The 19,106-nt window shown below is 45.3% G+C and overlaps 1 protein-coding gene across 2 annotated transcripts; it reads left to right on the top strand.

Moving 5' to 3' along the window:
- Positions 1-1,200: 1,200 nt before the first annotated feature.
- On the top strand, positions 1,201-19,018 carry EMD (emerin). Of its 2 annotated transcripts, none has more exons than XM_083353072.1 (9): positions 1,201-1,383; positions 10,561-10,650; positions 11,827-11,919; positions 11,991-12,071; positions 12,517-12,591; positions 13,642-13,722; positions 13,974-14,077; positions 15,712-15,764; positions 18,334-19,018. In XM_083353072.1, exons 2-9 carry the CDS (start codon positions 10,569-10,571, stop codon positions 18,557-18,559), a joined length of 795 nt encoding a protein of 264 aa, XP_083209198.1. In that variant the 5' UTR covers positions 1,201-1,383; positions 10,561-10,568; the 3' UTR covers positions 18,560-19,018. The 2 variants fall into 2 exon arrangements, with proteins under 2 accessions (XP_083209198.1, XP_083209197.1); XM_083353071.1 differs by having other exon boundaries at positions 1,211-1,383; positions 18,273-19,018.
- The last annotated feature ends 88 nt before the right edge of the window (positions 19,019-19,106 follow it).

Raw genomic sequence — 19,106 nt, 5'->3', positions numbered from 1 at the left:
CACAAAAATAAATGCCTCAATCGTTCCTTTAACTCTGTGTTATTTGGCTGCATCCAGTTATTGTCAGGTCAATTGTGTTATTAATTATTGTCGGTCACACAGTCAACCAGATGTTAAGAGTTGATTTGTCCACCTATTGAGTCCTTCCCAAGGACCTGGGATATTCAGATGTTGTTATTTAATAATATCAAATAATATTAACAGGTGTTCCAAGTAAAGTTGTATTTTGCAATTGACTGTTTGTGATTTTGTCAATGCCAATGGTGTACAACTGGTGCTCCAGATATTTTGGAATTGCACCCAAGACACCTATTATTGCCTATTGAAATGGACATCTAATATTAGAACCATCATTAAAAGAATGTTCTTCCTGTGTCAACTCAGAAAGTTCAGACTGTCCCAGGAGCCGTTGATACAGTTCTACAGAGGAATTTTTTTTTTTGTACTTCTATAACTGTCTGGTTTGGTGCAGCAATCAAACAGGATAGGTACTGACTCCAACGGATAATTAGCACTGGAGAAAAAACAATTGCAATGAGCATGCCTTCCACCGAGGACCTGTATACTGCAAGAGCCAGAAAGACAGCTGAGAAATAGCTACATAGCCCTCACATCCTGACCGAACTGTTTCAACTCCTCCCCTCAGGACTCTCCTCCCCTCAGGACGCTACTGCAGGGCCTTGCATGCCAAAACAACTAGACACAAAGTTTTTTCCCCCCATGCCATCTTCTGCTAAACACCTAATTCCCACAGCACTGACTTATGCCTAAGGATATTTACCCATGTAGTAGGGCTTGTATGACTATTCCTTCTCATCTTTCGGATAACCTTCTCCTATTGGTCTCTTATGATTATGACTCTGTTGTTTGTATGCGCACTGAGAGCTTATGCGCCGGAGACAAATTACTTGTGTGTCCAATCACACTTGGCCAATGAAAGAATATTCCATTAAAAATTGGTGCTGTCCTTGCTTTCTTTTGCCACAGACGTTCTACTTCTGTTATTATGGGTTGGTCGCGCAGTCGGCCAGACACCGGTATTTAGCCTGGATTTGGCATTGAGGATCTGGGATAGGCAGACGTTGATATCTGGCGGTGTTAAATTATTATGACCAGATGGATTCGGCCCCGCCTGTAACGTCTGCCTCCTCCTTTCCTGAGCCTGGGAGGCGGCAAAGGCGCGTCGTTCTTTTTGCGCCGTCAGTGCCAAGAAGTGAAAAAGATCTGAAACGCCAAGGCCGCTCACCAGAGCCAGCCAGAAAAGGAAGCCCGCCCTGAACCCGCCTGGCAGCTCCGGAGGAGGAGGAGGAGGAGGAGGGTGGTGTCCGCGGCTCTGAGATCCAGAGCCTGTCGGGTCCTCCCGCCCCGAAGCCTGAATAGCAGGTAGGAAAGAGCCCCCGCTACCCTCCTTGCCACCACCCTGCCCTCTTCCCCGCGGAGGGGTGGGTTGCCTGCCCCTTTCCCTCGCAGCCCGGCCGTCTGGAGAACTTCTGCCCGGCCCCACCCTTTCTTTCGGTTGCAAAGCCAGCGTCGTCTCTCTCCCACCCACCCCCCCTCCTAGTTTCCTGAAGTTTGGACTAGAGAGGGTGGAGATGGGTGGGCTCCGTCTTCCTCCCCCCCCGCCCCCCCGGGCAACTGCACGTATCGTTGCGGGGAGTAGAGAGAAGCGTCTGAGCCGCGTGTTATGCGAAGAGTTTGGGCCGTATAGGGCAGGGGTAGGCAACCTCGGCTCTTTTATGACTCGTGGACTTCAACTCCCAGAATTCCTGAGTCGCTGACTCAGGAATTCTGGGAGTTGAAGTCCATGAGTCATAAAAGAGCCGAGGTTGCCGACCCCTGCCCTATACCAGGGGTAGGCAACCTCGGCTTTTTTATGACTCGTGGACTTCAACTCCCAGAATTCCTGAGCCAGCATAGCTGGCTCAGGAATTCTGGGAATTGAAGTCCACGAGTCCTAAAAGAGCCGAGGTTGCCGACCCCTGGTATAGGGCATGGCATGGATCCGGGCATGGAAGGCATCGCCCACGCCAAGCTTGCCCTGGCAGCGACTGCACAATTCTCGTTTGGTAGAGAGTGGGGGGTCCCCTACGAAGGGTCCAGGGGACTAGGACCCGTTTGGCCCTTTTAGACGCCTCTCCCGTCCCTCCGAGCCTCCCTCGGCAAGGCAGAGCCGAGCCCGGAGCAGCCCAGGCGTTTGAAAGTTTGGCAGCTGTCAGGCTTCGGTTCCTCCACGGCCGCCCGTCTGGCCCTCGGCATTTGCTTGTCCTGAGAGGATGGTGGGTGTTGGAGGGCGGCCAGACTACTGTTTTCCTTGCAAAGGGACTACAGGTGGTGGCTGATGGGATATATAGGTTTTCGGGGTTCCTTAGCTGACCCCGAAGTATGCTTTGGGCGGGGTTACTTTTTCCTCTGCCGCTGCTAAACTTACTCCAGAGCTCAGTTGCCCGCTGGCTGACTTTCCTTCTTTTCCCGCTGGAATCTGCTTCCTCCAATTCAAGGCAATCTAGACTTCGGTTGAATGCGGACATTTATAGTTGGAAAGATAGCATAATCCAGGCTGCAGCTGAAAATTCAGGCATGCAAGCCGCTGATTGGTAAAGCCCTCACTCCCCCCCCCCCAGCCCTCTTTTATAAATAACTCAAGGCATTGAGCATATCTAATGCTCTTTTCCCCCACAACAGCTACCTTGTGAGACAGTTCGGCTGAGAGAAAGTGGCCCAAAGTCATCCAGAGCTAGGTTTCATACTTAAAGTGGGACTAGAACTCATCCTCTCCTGGTTTCTAGACTGGTGTCTTAACCACTAGACTAGACCAAAGTGACTCTCTTGGTCAACTCTCCCTCCTCCCTATTTAATTGTTCCCCAGATTTAAAAAGGACACAGGATTTCTATTGTTGGTTATTACACACTGAAACTCCTAATTAGTACAATCTTTCCCTGTTATCATTTGCTTGCCTAATTTTTTTTAATGTTACTTAATCTTTAATGTTACCTAATGTTACAGCATGCAACTGTAATAATACGTTTCATTGTTTTGGAATAAATATGTACCAAACTCATATGGGGTGGGGTGGGGGGGGAGGAATTCAAGGGAAAGCCAAGGCACACCCAGGCATCTGAGACAAAACAAATTTGCAAACTGTCTGATACTAATTCAGCCCCCAGCTCTGAATGTTCTTCCATTTAAATAAAAACATTTTATCTTCTTTATAGTGGTAGATCCTGAATCTTGAAGACAGAATTTTAGACAAATCTAATTAAAGTACAATCATAACTTGAAGTTTTGCTTTTCATCTTTTTTTTACGTATGTTGGGTTTTAGGAGAATTTGAATTGGATAAAGGTCCAGAATAACATTGTACAACATGTGGATTCTAATCAGACATAATCCTTTGTAATACATACAGTATCTACAGTTGCAAGAAAAAGTATGTGAACCCTTTGGGATTATGTGGTTTTTTGCATGAATTGGCCATAAAATGCGCTCTAAACATCATGTAAGTCACAACAATAGAAAAACACAGTCTCCTTAAAATAATAGTACACAAACATTAGCTGTTGTCATGTTTTAATTGAAGATAAGATGGAAACATTCACAGTGCAGGATGGAAAAAGTATGTGAACCTTTGGATTTAATAACTGGTTGACTCTCCTTTGGCAGCAATAACCTCAACCAAACGTTTCCTGTAGTTGCAGATCAGACCTGCACAATGATCTGGAGTAATTTTGGACCACTCCTCTGCACAAAACTGTTTCAGTGTAGCAATATTCTTGGGATGTCTGGTGTGAATCGCTCTCTTAAGGTCATGCCACAGCATTTCAATCGGGTTGAGGTCGGGGACTCTGACTGGGCCACTCCAGAACGTGTATTCTGTTCTGTTGAAGCCATTGTTTTGTTGAATTACTTGTATGCTTTGGGTCATTGTCCTGTTGCATCACCCATCCTCTGCGGAGCTCCAGTGGCGGACAGATGGTCGTACGTTTTCCTGCAAAATGTCCTGATAAACTCTGGAATACATTTTCCCATCAATGACAACAATCCGTCCAGGCCCTGAGGCAGCAAAGCAGCCCCAAACCATGATGCTCCCTCCGCCATGTTTTACTTTGGGGATGAGGTTTTGATGTTGCTGTGCTGTGCCATTTTTTCTCCACACATAGTGTTGTGTGTTTTTCCCAGACAACTCAATTTTGGTTTCATTTGTCCACAGTATATTTTGCCAGTAATGCTGTGGAACATCCAGGTGTTCTTTTGCAAACTTCAAACATGGACAGATGAAACCAAAATTGAGTTGTCTGGGAAAAACACACAACACTATGTGTGGAGAAAAAATGGCACAGCACAGCAACATCAAAACCTCATCCCCAAAGTAAAACATGGCGGAGGGAGCATCATGGTTTGGGGCTGCTTTGCTGCCTCAGGGCCTGGACGGATTGTTGTCATTGATGGGAAAATATATTCCAGAGTTTATCAGGACATTTTGCAGGAAAACATACGACCATCTGTCCGCCACTGGAGCTCCGCAGAGGATGGGTGATGCAACAGGACAATGACCCAAAGCATACAAGTAATTCAACAAAACAATGGCTTCAACAGAACAGAATACACGTTCTGGAGTGGCCCAGTCAGAGTCCTGACCTCAACCCGATTGAAATGCTGTGGCATGACCTTAAGAGAGCGATTCACACCAGACATCCCAAGAATATTGCTACACTGAAACAGTTTTGTGCAGAGGAGTGGTCCAAAATTACTCCAGATCGTTGTGCAGGTCTGATCTGCAACTACAGGAAACGTTTGGTTGAGGTTATTGCTGCCAAAGGAGAGTCAACCAGTTATTAAATCCAAAGGTTCACATACTTTTTCCATCCTGCACTGTGAATGTTTCCATCTTATCTTCAATTAAAACATGACAACAGCTAATGTTTGTGTACTATTATTTTAAGGAGACTGTGTTTTTCTATTGTTGTGACTTACATGACGTTTAGAGTGCATTTTATGGCCAATTCATGCAAAAAACCACATAATCCCAAAGGGTTCACATACTTTTTCTTGCAACTGTAGAATGCATGGATTCCATTTGGATTCCTGAACTGATTAACTTATAAAGATGGTGAGGGGAATTTGTTTAAATAGCCTGTTTTGTTGCTGAAAAGAAATCTTTCTGTATTCATACTCAGGCAAATAATCTGTTGAAAAACTTAAGGAGTGGCTTATATATTTTTTTCCCCTGACACCCTCCCCCCATTTCTTTTGTCAAAGTTGTAATCTTGCAAAAATGCAAAAAGCTTGTTGCTTTTTAAAGATTTATCAAGGCCTATATTTTTATGTACTAGATTGAAATTATTAGTTGCCTAAGAATTATCCAAAGTTTGCAGGTATTGAATTTGGGCAGCAAAAATAAATTCAGATAAATAAAATAAATCTGTACACATAAGTACAGAAGGAAATGATGCACAAAAATTCAGACTGGCATTAAATAAAACCTGATTAAAATAAGTACACATGATAAAATATTTGTTGCTGACAGTGATCCTAAGGGTGCATTCATAGTAAGTTATGTGTAATGGGATAATATCGTTATCCTGATTCAGAGGGAGTCACCAAATGGATTTCTTTGATTTTATTTTTTCATCAAGAGGAATAGGAAGAACATAATCCTCTTTTCCCACACTCAGCAAATGTGCTTTGGGAAATTATGTGCCCCTCCTAAAGGCTTTAGCAATGCTATGTTAGTAAACTGCCTAGCACTGAATTAGATCCGCCCACCACTGTCTTGCCTGACTTAATCCAACACTGTAAGGCAGGGGTGTCCAAACTTTTTTCAAAGAGGGCCAGATTGGATGAAGTGAACATGCTGGAGGGCCGAACATTTTTCCGAACATTCTTTGAACAATTGCAATTAAATGCAAATGAATTATTTTATGCCAAGTTAATTGCAAATGGCATACTTTTCATTTTATAACATTAAGATCAACTGTCAGCTGAGTTTTCACAATGTATTTTAAATAAATTTTAAAAAAAACTTACCTGCACTAATGTGAAGGGTGAAACTGAGATCTGTACTGCAGCAAATAGGCTCGGTCTGGTACAAAGGCAGTGGTTTTGATACGCAAAATGTCACGGAGATGTGAGTCACTTAGTCTTGTCCTCACACGGTTCTTATTAAAGTTCATAGTAGAGAATGTCTTCTCACACAAATATGTTGAGCCAAACAAGCTCAGCATTTTCTTTGCAAATGTCCGAATCTCCTGAAACCTGCCCTTATCTAGTTGGCGGTAAAAGTTCACAAGAGAGAGCTGTTGCTGACGACTGCGTAACTCACTGTCACAATGCAGATCAATGAGCTCAAGCTGCAGCTGATCTGGAGCATCATCGGGGTCAACAGAGAATGGAGAGGAGAAAAGGCTGATCTCCTTTTCAATAGCTGCAAAATCTTGAAAGCGCCGTTTAAACTCTCCAGCCAGAGATGCGATGTCTGCTGCATACCTGCTCATTTGCACACTGATATTGTCCTGTGAAAAACTGTTCATTATTTCCTGCAATGCTGGGAAATGTATGGTATTGGGCTGTGTTTGTGACAAATGCCTTTGGAAAAGTTGCAGCTTTGTTCCAAAGGCCTTGATGTGTGAATAAAGCTGGTTCACCACTGCATCTTTTCCCTGAAGACTCGTGTTTAGTACATTCAGATGCTTTGTTATGTCAACTAGAAACCCCAAATCAGCCAGCCAAATAGGATCAGATAGTTCTCGCATCGGTTGTCCCTTTGTTTCCAAGAATTCTTTTATTTCCTTTCTGAGAGAGTAGAAACGCTGCAGCGCAGACCCTCGACTGAGCCATCTTACATCGTTGTGATATAAAACATCTTCATATTCAGCCTGGATGTCCAGTAGAAACTGTTTAAACTGGCGGTGGTACAGAGCTTTAGCGCGAATAAAATTAATAGTCTTTACAACCGGTTTCATAACATGATCATATTTGAGATATTTAGCACAGAGAACTTGTTGATGAATGATACAATGGAGTTTAATAGCTTTGCCTCCTTCTTCAATCACCTTGTTACAGATTAGGGTTGATAAGCCACTTCGTTCACCAGCCATAGCAGGTGCCCCATCAGTAATAATCCCAGTAATTTTGTTCCAGGGCAGTTTCATGTCATCTATTGCGGAACTAACAGCAACAAATAAATCTTTTCCTCTAGTTTGGTCCGTAAGGCTCTGGAGGTCAAGTAGCTCTTCAGTCACATTTATTTCATCGTCCACCCCTCTCAAAAAAATCAGCAACTGAGCTGTGTCAGATAGGTCTGTGCTTTCATCACAGGCTATTGAAAAGAAGTCAAAATCCTGTCCTTTGGACGTCAACTGTCTCTTAATATCTGATGAAATATCTTCAATTCTCCGTGCTATAGTGTTACGAGCCAGGCAAATGTTGGCAAACTCTTGCTTCTTCTCGGGACAGATATTTTCAACCATTTTCAAAACGCACTCTTTAATAAAATCACCCTCAGCAAAAGACTTGCAATTTTTAGCAATTAACATTGCCACGTCATAGCTTGCCTTTGTGGCATTTTCATTTGACTCACGGGCTCTTGTGAGAAATCGCTGTTGTGACATTAAAACTGCTTCAAGTTGCTTCAACTTTTCACTGCGGTCACGCCCTGTTAGTTTGTCATATGTGCTATGTTTTGTCTGGTAGTGTCTTTTGATATTAAATTCTTTATAAACGGCCACAGTCTCTTGACATATCAGACAAACACAGCGATTCCGTATTTCAGTGAAAAAAAATTCCACTTTCCACCTTTCCTGGAAACGGCGGCCCTCACTGTCAACTTTCCTTTTCTTATTTATAGTCGCCATTTTCTGTTTGACCTTGGAAGATGGAAACTGTGTTATTTGCTTTGACAAGGTCAGACTCTCTGGTAACAGCTCACACACTTCCACCACTTCACAAATTCTGCCCCGCCGCTGCCTCACCTTCCCCCCTGCCGAGGAGAGAACCAGCGCCGCACGCCCACCCCTTGCCTGGCCTTGAGGCTGCTGAAGAGTAGAGGGTGCCCAGGTAGATGGTCACAACCAATTGTTTCTGGCTGACAAAAGAACCATTGCACAAAGGGGCTCTGAAAGGCAATTTTCTCGGCTGCCACATACCAAGGGCTTCACCTGCATTCCTGGTTAGCACTTGAGAGGGGACCAACCAGAAACATCCGGGAAGAATTCAAGCCGAGCCCTTTCCATGCAGCGGACAAGAAAATTGCCACTTGGAGCCCACCTGGCAACCGAGCGGTGCTCGCAGTGCAGAGAGAATCCGAGGGCGCGGCAGGCCCTTTTTCCCTGGCCACCGGGGCGTCTCCGGGGGCGGGAAGGCCGTTGAGGTCTGCCTGGCGCAAGCTCAGAGACTCCACCCGCCAGGCCCTTCTCCCGCTTGGCCAGGCCAGGCGCGCACCGTCAGCCTCGCTGCACCGGCACAGACGCCGCACCAAGCCCGGGGCGGGGGGAGGAGCGTGGCGGTTCGGCCAGCCAGGAAAAGGTGCGGGAAGCGGAGGCGGCAAGCGAGCGTGAGCTCAGGGCGAGGCGGCTGGTGAGGGAAGAGCGCCGGTGAGGGAAGAGCACCGAGGGAGCGGCCAGCCGGGCAGCGCTGCTGCCGAGCGGAGCTCGCCCGGGGCGCCCGCTCTGCGCCACTCGTCCTCCACGTTTGGGCGGTGCCGTCAGGATGCGGCCCTCTCACCGCCCTCCCTCGTGTGGCAGGCCCTTTCTCCCTGGCCGGCCCTCTCACCGCCCTCCCTCGTGTGGCAGGCCCTTTCTCCCTGGCCGGCCCTCTCACCGCCCTCCCTCGTGTGGCAGGCCCTTTCTCCCTGGCCGGCCCTCTCACCGCCCTCCCTCGTGTGGCAGGCCCTTTCTCCCTGGCCGGCCCTCTCACCGCCCTCCCTCGTGTGGCAGGCCCTTTCTCCCTGGCCCTCTCACCGCCCTCCCTCGTGTGGCAGGCCCTTTCTCCCTGGCCCTCTCACCGCCCTCCCTCGTGTGGCAGGCCCTTTCTCCCTGGCCCTCTCACCGCCCTCCCTCGTGTGGCAGGCCCTTTCTCCCTGGCCGGCCCTCTCACCGCCCTCCCTCGTGTGGCAGGCCCTTTCTCCCTGGCCCTCTCACCGCCCTCCCTCGTGTGGCAGGCCCTTTCTCCCTGGCCGGCCCTCTCACCGCCCTCCCTCGTGTGGCAGGCCCTTTCTCCCTGGCCCTCTCACCGCCCTCCCTCGTGTGGCAGGCCCTTTCTCCCTGGCCCTCTCACCGCCCTCCCTCGTGTGGCAGGCCCTTTCTCCCTGGCCGGCCCTCTCACCGCCCTCCCTCGTGTGGCAGGCCCTTTCTCCCTGGCCCTCTCACCGCCCTCCCTCGTGTGGCAGGCCCTTTCTCCCTGGCCCTCTCACCGCCCTCCCTCGTGTGGCAGGCCCTTTCTCCCTGGCCGGCCCTCTCACCGCCCTCCCTCGTGTGGCAGGCCCTTTCTCCCTGGCCCTCTCACCGCCCTCCCTCGTGTGGCAGGCCCTTTCTCCCCGGCCCTCTCACCGCCCTCCCTCGTGTGGCAGGCCCTTTCTCCCTGGCCGGCCCTCTCACCGCCCTCCCTCGTGTGGCAGGCCCTTTCTCCCTGGCCAGCGGGGCAGACGCTGCGCCAAGCCCGGGGCGGTTCGGCCAGCCAGGAAAAGGTGGTCCGCCCCAGGCACCTCCTTGCTGCATTTCTTTTTTTTTACCAGGGAGGGAGGAGGGCTTACCTGCGTGGCTCTGCCCGGCTGGTCCTTAGAGTGGGAGGCGCAGCGAGATCGTCCCCCCGCTAGAGAGAGACAGAGCCAGAGAAGCCGGACAAGAGGCGGTGTCGGGTTTCTTCACCCCACCTCCCTGCACTCAATCCGGCCCTCGAACAGCCCTCCCTGCTCTATGTAAATGTGGCCCTCCCACGGCCCTCCTGCGCCGCTCGTCTTCCAGGTTTGGGCGGTGACGCCAGGAGGGCCGTGGGAGGGCCACATTTACATAGAGCAGGGAGGGCTGTTCGCGGGCCGGATTGAACCGCCCCGCGGGCCGCAAATGGCCCGCGGGCCGGACTTTGGACATGCCTGCTGTAAGGGGTTGAAAATACTAGCTCTTGTTGAGGCAACATTGCCTTTATTGTTATTGCTCAGCCCCCCTTGTTATAACAGAGCACATTGTCCGTAGTCTTTTCCTATTCCGGGAGATACAGTCACTTCCAAATATTGACTTTATTTATGTTGGGTTTTGCTTCCCCATCTCATTTCTCCCTTTCATATGTAACTAGTTTAGGAACAGCTTGATTACATTTTATCCCCTTCATAAAAAAAAGAAAAAGCACAGGTGCTTCTACTGAAGTCATACACTGCAGAGAACCTGTAGCAATATTGGTATTGAAGCTACTTTTGCTTTCAAGATAAAGTATTTTAGTGGTTGGTGTGACCATGTGTGAGAGATCTTCATTTAGTTTTAAAAGTAGGTGTTTTCCAATTGTACAGTTAATTGTTATTTAGGGATATTGGCTGCAACTTATTTCTCCCCACCTTCATTCTGCATCTTCTAGGTAGCACCATGGATGAGTATAAAGGCATGACCGACAAGGAACTTATTGCACGATTGAAAAAATACAGTATCCCCCACGGACCACTTGTTGGTATGTGTTGTGACAATGTGTTTACCCAGAGCAGAAAAAATAAGTACAGGTAATCTTCAACCTTAACTGAGCTGGCAATTTTGGCTGTAAGTTGTGACGGTTGTAAAGTGGGTTACTGCATGACCCTGCCTGATTACAGATATGTACTGCAAACAGCCATGAATGTCAGGGGCCCCAAATCCTAGCATCTGGGTCATAGCTCCCTTTTGGGGGGTCCTTCATAACATCAAATGATTGCTGAGCAACCTGTTGTAAGCTGAGAACTGCCTGTAAACATGCCTTGGAATTTGGAAAGTAACAAGCTAGGAGAGGAAGCAAAATAAGCAAAAAAGATGAAGTTTTATAACAAAGGTGATTTCTTTTCTCCAAACTTTATGTGCATTCCACACCTTGCCAAAATGTAATTTTTAATGAACTGGAACTAAAATACTGAATATTAGATGTAAGATTACCTTGAATTAATTTTAATTGTTTTAGTATCATTAAATCAGGTTCATTTTCCTCTAATCACTTATTTTACTCTGGATCCTTTCCCTTTTTGGAGCATAGCCAGGCCCTCCCTTCAGCACAGCAATGAAAGGCAAGGATACTTTTTGGCTCATAAAAATTCTGAATCTGGCTTTTGCAGCAGAAGAGACCAGCATATAAGAGAAGATTCTATTTGCCTTTCTCCAGTTTTCAAAACAGGAAGGTTTTTCACTAATTTACTAATTTCACAGTGAATTGTCTGAAGTGATGGAGCAGATGGGGATAAAATTCTGCCTCTCTGCTCTCACGGGTGAGGGAGGAAGATCCATAAATAACAAATGTGAATAATGTTAGTTGAGTCTTCTGGCTCTTTAAGAAGAAAAGTCAGAAGAGTCTTAAAATGGTTAAAGGGAATGCTGCACCTAACCAGGAATTGCTTTCCTGTGAAATATCCAACCCACATTTATCTTGTGGCTTTGGGTGTGTTTTCACCACAGATTTACGTCCTTGTTGAACGATATGTAGAACAGGTTGTGCAATGAGCTGTCCTTTGGGAGTTGGCAAGACTTTGAAGCAAAATCAATAAAAAATATTTGGGAATACCTAGGAAGTATTAGTAGAAGAGTAGAAAAAACATATGCAGGAGGCTGAAGGGTTGTATATCATTCCCTGCTTAGATATAACCCCAACCTGATTTCCATTCCCCAGGATCTACCCGGAAACTTTATGAAAAGAAAATCTACGAATATGAGACAGAGCGGATTCAATATCCTTTGCATGGAGGATCTGTGTCCCACACAGGTAAGAAGAAACTGACCCAAGTGGAGAAAGGTCTCCTTGCCAGGCACTGACCTCTTTTCTTATCCACACAGAGCCAGCCACCAGCCAAAGCTACGTAAAAGAGACCTTTGTGAGTCCACGAAAGAATGAAGACTTCAGCTATGGACGAGAAGGTGAGTGGAGTGAATTGCTAAGATAGGAGTAAAAGACAGACATGGTCTATGAATCAAAAGACGTTAGAAGGATAAGCAATCCAAGAAACAAGCAAACAGGTGAAAATTAGGGCAATGGCATGTGTGTTCTTGGTGCTCTAAGGAATGGACAATCCAAGTTAAAAAGGGAAAGTCTCCTTTGAGTTGAGATCAACATTTGGGTTGACTATGTTGGCATGTCCATGCTGTCTTCATGACAACAGTAGGGAAATAGTTTTCCATTGCTTTGTTTGGAGTGTGTTTTACAACTTTGCAGTCTACAGTTTACAACCCAGGTATGTTGTAATAATACTAAACAGACCCAACCTTTTTTTAGTTTCCCAGCTTAGACAAGGTGACCCAGGTACTGATTTCCTATTAAGGCTGGATCAAATTTAAATACCTTTTAATTCATTCTGCCCTGCAGCTCTTGGCTCCACAAGAACTTACGTCAAAGAATATGACCCAAGAAAGGAATACTATTCTGAGTACAGAGATGAAGGTAGGTGTGAGAGGAGAGTCTTTGACTGAAGAAAGATGGATTATGGGTTATGGACATGGGATGAGGATATTGAAAAGCTGGGAGTTTTTCATTTGGGAAGAAGATATATTTTACTGGATTTTCTTTAAAACTAGAGAAATGTATATATTCTCTCACCCAAAAATGACATAGTTAATATGCTTTATTCATATTTGGAACTCAACCCCCAAGACAGGGATTTCTATATAAACCTTGCTCGGTTGTGCCTAAAATCTTAAATAGGTTGATGGGATTTTATTTTAAAATCAGACTATGTGCAGTCAATGTTGTATTTGTCCCATAAGGTTGATCTTTGCGCTTCTAGGACATTTTGGCATCAAGGTTAACTGTGTCTTTGTTGGCACTGACACTGCCAAAATTAGTACTCTACATCGTAAACAGGTACTACTCATCGTTATGTTTATATTAAGTGTTGCTTTGGTAATTACGATGAAAGTTATTTTTTTTAAAGTCAGAATTTCTGGAATGTTGTATTATTACAGGAAGGACAGATGGTCCTTGATTAATGACCACTTGTTCAATGACTATTCAAACTTAGGATGGTTCTGAACAAATGATGGTTATGACTGGTCTTTGGACTTATGATCACCATTTGTGACCTTCTTTGCTGGCTTCCTACAAACAAAATCAATGGAGAAGCCAGCAGACGATAGCAAATAGTGGCCGTGTGATGTCCTTGTTTAACAACCTGAAGTGATTCCTTTAACAATAGCAATGAGAAGTTCTGGGATTTCTTTGCTAAGCAGCATGGTCATATGATGTTATGCTTTACAACTGCATTGGTTGGTCCCAATTACTATTGTGAAATTCGTATTACCTATAATTGTGTTGTATTGTATGCAACAGAATGCCAAACGGATCCAAAACTATTTGCAGGTACTGTCTGTCCCTTCTGCAACATGTTCTCAGCTTAAATAGCTTAACTTGCTTTTTACTATAAATACTAATACATATGTGCCAGAAACAGGAAGAGCTTTTGCTTCAAGTAATTTTTTTCCTGTGATTTCCTAGATCCCAGTGCCACCAAGTCATATCTGAGTTATAATTACAATTTGCCCCACCATGAAGAGCATTCGTCATATGTATCGGAAGGTAGGAAGAAAAATGAGAGTGAAAAAATGGGCTTTGAAAATCCACAACCCCTATAAGATTGGAACCATAACATTTGGTCAAACTGATAATTGCAGAGAAATCTGGGAACAAAAAAACACCCATCCAGAGAACACCCAGTCAGAGAAATCTGATCTTCAGCCTTTATTATTGTTTTTGTATTCATACATAACAAAAATCATATGCCATGCCATCAGAGTCTTTGATAGACTTGTCTCTCTCTCTTATGTCAGATATGGATGTCAACACTTCTGAGCCCTCCAGACCTTCCATTCGGAGTTACTCATCTTTATTCAGCCATACAACATTTCCAGGGACAGTGAGCGGCCGCCAGCCAGTAAGTTGTTCCTCACATGCTGTCAAGCCCAAAGACAACACTGAGAAGTCTAGTTGTAGGAGATGACCAGGCTGAGCCTGAGGGAGGGGTCATATGTGTCATACATCACGAGTAGATCTAAGTCCAGCCCACCTTGAATGCCTTTCTTATCTCCCACTCATTTTCCTGGACCGCTAGTCGGTCAGATTCTTGTAGAACCTACCTGGATCTCCTGATTTCCCTGGCACTTGAATCCAATCTGTTACTTAAAAGGTAAAGGTAAAGGTTCCCCCGCACATGCGTGATAGTCGTTTCCGACTCTAGGGGCCGGTGCTCATCTCCGTTTCAAAGCCGAAGAGCCAGCGCTTGTCCGAGGACGTCTCCATGGCCATGTGGCCGGCATGACTAGACGCCAAAGGTGCACGGAACACTGTTACCTTCCCACCGTAGTGGTCCCTATTTTTCTACTTGCATTTTTACGTGCTTTCAAACTGCTAGGTTGGCAGAAGCTGGGATGAGTAACAGGCGCTCACTACACCTAATAGAGAGAACATTGCCAAACTAAAACTTCTACTAGATCTAGCTTGAGAGATTTTAGGGACTGGCTACCTTGACCCACTTTCCCCCACTTCCCCTTCCAGCTTGGGTTGCCTAGTCTTTTAATCCTGCTCTGTCTCTGGAAAAGCTCTGTGCTGGCCAACCTCTTCCCCCACTGTTCTCCATTCCATCACACATACCTAGACAGAACAAGAAAACTAACCAGGTGGGGTTACATCCGAAACAATCAAGGAAAGATCTCTCCTTACAACTCTGTATAGCTAGCCTTTGACTTGCAACTACAGTTGGGACCAGAGTGTCTGTTGCTAAGAAGGCAATTTTCAAGTGAGCTGCATCCAATTTTATGAACTTTTTGCCACAGCTGTTAAGCAAAAGAAGAAATGGGGGAGACATGATAGCAGTGTTCCAGTATTTGAGGGCTGCCACAAAGTAGAGGGGATCATGTTATTCTCCAAAGAACCGGAGGGAAGGACAAGAAACAACGATTGGAAACTGATCAAAGAGAGAAGCAATTTGGAATTAAGCAGAAACTTCCTGACAGTGAGGACAATTAACCAGTGGAACAGCTTTCCTCCAGAAATCATGGGCGCTCCATCACTGTAGATTTTTTAAAAAGAGGCTGGACAGTCACTTGTCTGAGATGGTATAGGTCCTCCTGCTTGAGCAGGGAGCTGTACAAGAAGACCTCCAAGGTTCTGTTCTATTCTATTCTGTTCTATTCTATTCTATTCTATTCTATTCTATTCTATTCTATTCTATTCTATTCTATTCTATTCTATTCTATTCTATTCTATTCTATTCTATTCTATTCTACTGCAGTTAAGTGAATCATGTGATCATGAAGCAAATCCAGTTTCCTTATGATTTTGCTTATCATAAGCCTGCTGGGAAGGTCACAAATGATGATCACATGACTGTTGCTAATACATGCTGGTTGCCAAGCAGCCAAATTTTGATCATGTGACAGGGCTGCAATGGTCATAAGTGAGAGGGCCGGTCATAAGCCACTTTTTTCACTACTGTTGTAATTTCAAAGGGTTGGTCAACAATAGTTATAAGTGAAGTGTACACTCACTACTGTCCATACTTCCTTTCAGATTGCCGAGCCATATCCCTACTCTTCCAGTGAGAAGGATAGGCCAGCTGAGAGGTAAGTAGGGTCAGTGCCGAGGCATCAGTAAGAAAGAATATTCCCAAGAACGCCTAGTGGAATGGGTTGTTAGCTTGCTTTGTGACTAGATGCCTTTCTGTGGTTCCTTCAGTAAATGCATGATTTGATGACCTTGAGGGTAGCCAGGTGATGCTAAGTCCAGATAGAGCTACCTGAAAAAGTTGCCTTAAGAAGTCCTGTGCCCACATGCCCCTATGCACCAAAATAATTTGTAGACCTTGAATTGGAAATGCTGCTCAGCCTTATCTATAATAGGGAGTCCTCTCAGGTTGCCAAATATTTCTGGTTCTAAAGAAAGGTTGATGCTAAAACTCCCATCAGCTGAGACGGATTTCCCCAATTTGGTTCCATCTTGATATGCCAGGGCTGCCATTCGCAGAATAGTTGCCGGCTGTCAGTGTTGGAAGTTGCAGTTCCCGCACATTTTGACAGAACCAGAGCAGTGAAGGTTTTTATGCTAAGGTTAGGCAGTGAAGAAATTTTTTTTAGATTTTTCTTAAAGTTTATTATAACGTACAAATAAAAACAAAAACTGAGAAATGTTATTAAAGAGACAGCGCAGAACATTAAAGAGACAGCGCAGAAAGAGGTAAAAAAGGAAAGAATAGTGAATTCTGTGTTTTTTTCAGTATAGTAGAATACAAAAAAATACACGTCCTCAACGTACGACTGCAATTGAGCCCAAAATTTATGTTGTTAAGTGAGACATTTGTTAAGTGAGTTTTGCCCTATTATATGATTGTTCTTGCCTCAGTTCTTAAGTGAATCACTGCAGTTGATAAGTTAATAACCTGGTGGTTAAGTGATTCTAGCTTCCCCATTGACTTGTCAGAAGGTTGCAAAAGGTGATCACATGACCTTGGAACACAGCAAGTCATAAATATGAACCAGTTGCCAAGCATCTGAATTCTGATCACGTGATCATGGGGATGCTACAAAGATCATAACTGTGAAAAAGTCATGTCACTTTTTTCAATGACATTGTAACTTTGAACAGTCAAGCTATTCTCCAAAGCACCTGAAGGCAGGCCAAGAAGCAACAGGTGGAAACTAACTAAAGAGAGAAGCAACCTAGAACTAAGAAATATCCTGACAGAACAATTAATCAGTGGAACAACCTGCTTCCAGAAGTTGTGAATGCTCCAACACTGGAAGTTTCTAAGAACTAGATTGGACAACCATTTGTTTGAAATGGTATAAGGCAGGGGTAGGCAACCTTTTTCAGTGCCGTTGTAACTTTGAACAGTCACTAAGTGAACTGTTGTAAGTTGAGGACTACCTGTAGTGCCACATTGCCACATTGCCACAGTGGGCAAGGCCAGTCACAGGACACCCGTTTCCCAGAAGGCAAAAGGAGTGAAGCTGCTCTCTGACTCTCCCTTTTAATCATCCAGCATGTTCTCTATCCCTGCTGATCTTTCTCTGAAACCGGGCAGCTGCAACTGGGGACGAAGCAATGGACCACGGCTATCTTGTCTTCCTGTTTGCTAAGAATGCCTGTGGGGTGCCCGAGGGATTCTTGTAAATCAAAAAGACAACGTCACTCTTTCTTCACTTACCGTAATATAATTAAAATAATTAAAAGCTATGTGGAGGCAAGTGGGTACCTAGGTGTGTGTAAGTAGGCAAATTGATCCCCTATGGGAATGCAGTGAATTCCTCCCTCTGAGGTGGGAGCAGAAGGGGCTGAATGCCCTGCTGTAACGGTATGTGGAAATGACCTTGGGAGGCAGGAGGAAAAGCTGCAGCCTAGACAATAGTTTGATAAAATTTGAGCCTAAAGGAGGAGGTATGGTGACAATATCTCAGAAGGGACCCTCCTCCTTTTCAGGAGAGAAAAAGTAAGGAATGGGAGTACTTTCAGGCTTGAAAGATCTGTTAATATAACCTTACAATAAATGTAGAGCTGGTACTCCTGGGTGTGCTTCTTGTCTGCACTGCCTCAAAGGCTGACATCAATCTTCTGAGATGCCCCCTCTGCTCCATCAGGCTCAAATTTCATTTAGCAGACCATTATCTAGGCTGCTTCTCTTCCTTCTGCCTCCCAAGGTCATTTACACATACCAGTCATTATACCTGCCTATAACAATTCTTGTAGATGACAGAATCTTCCAGTAGAAGAAAGAAAGCAAGTACTGTCATTTTTAGCAGCAGACCTAAATATGAGCAGGCCTACATTAAGACCATTGGACTTTTAGAGTTGACTGTGTGTTTATATTATGATAGCTATTTCTTCTTCTGCCAGAAAATTATATTACAGTGAAAAAGAAGACCATCATGTGGACTGTACTAAAGAGAGTCTCCAGGAGCTTATTAAAATTTATGTAGGACATTTCTTCATACCTTAAGAACCAAGTTTTAGCATAGATTGTATCAGGGACATTTAACTGGCCACGGGGCCAAGAAGGATTGGACATGCCTTGAGAACTAGCTAAAGAAAATGCTGGCATCTGCCCTTACATTTCTGTTTTGGGTTTATGTTTGCAGAGACAGCAGTTCCTACCAGAGCGTTTTCCAACGGAAATCATCTGGCTTGTCTTCGCTGCAGGTGCAGCCCCGCCGTGCCATACATCCAGAACGCCAGGCCCAGGCAGCAGAGAAGGCTGTGGGGAGCAGTGCAGAAACCAAGCGATACCTTCCACTCTGGCTCCAACTCCTGTTGTTTGGGCTGCTGGCTGCCTTCCTGGCCTTCATCTACTTCTTACAGGGAGGGGCTGATGATAACCCTTTTGTCAAGTACATTCCTCAGTGAAGCCTTGGCTCTTATTACCTAGGCCTGGTCCCCTTCAGATTGGTCGGGGTGTAATTTCCAGAGGTCACAGCCCATTGGCTGGGATGCTGGGATTTGTAGTTCTAACCCAGCCAGAAGGCACCACAATGGCCAGGAATGGCCTACAATTTTGTGGGGAGGGAGTTTTGTGTGTTGGGGTAGAATGTTTTGTTGACAGTAAGTGCCTTCTTGTCAGTTAAAAAAGAAAGTATATTGGGGGCCAGGGATGGAAAGGTTTCTACCAACTTTCCAGAGATAAAGCTGCTCCCCACACCTCTGGCCATCTCCTTCCTGAAACCAGCTAACATGGGGCATTTTTATCTGATTTTATAGCTTGTCTTTATATGGGTGGCTTCTCATGAGGGGGTGGATGGGCATAGAGGGAAGAAATGTAGCTTATCAATTGCTTTGTTTTAAATATACAAATGTATGTACTATCTAAATAAACCTTCCCATTTTTTAAGGTTGTCTTATTTCATTATTTCACCTCAGTCTAGATAATCACCATTTCTATGTAGACATTGCTCACCCTTCCATAACTCCAAATCTTT

This window comes from Vipera ursinii (assembly GCF_947247035.1).
Source record: "Vipera ursinii genome assembly, chromosome: 2".
Lineage (NCBI taxonomy): Eukaryota > Metazoa > Chordata > Lepidosauria > Squamata > Viperidae > Vipera > Vipera ursinii.
Note: the sequence above shows the minus strand (reverse complement) of the source record. Positions and strands in the feature narration are given on the sequence as shown.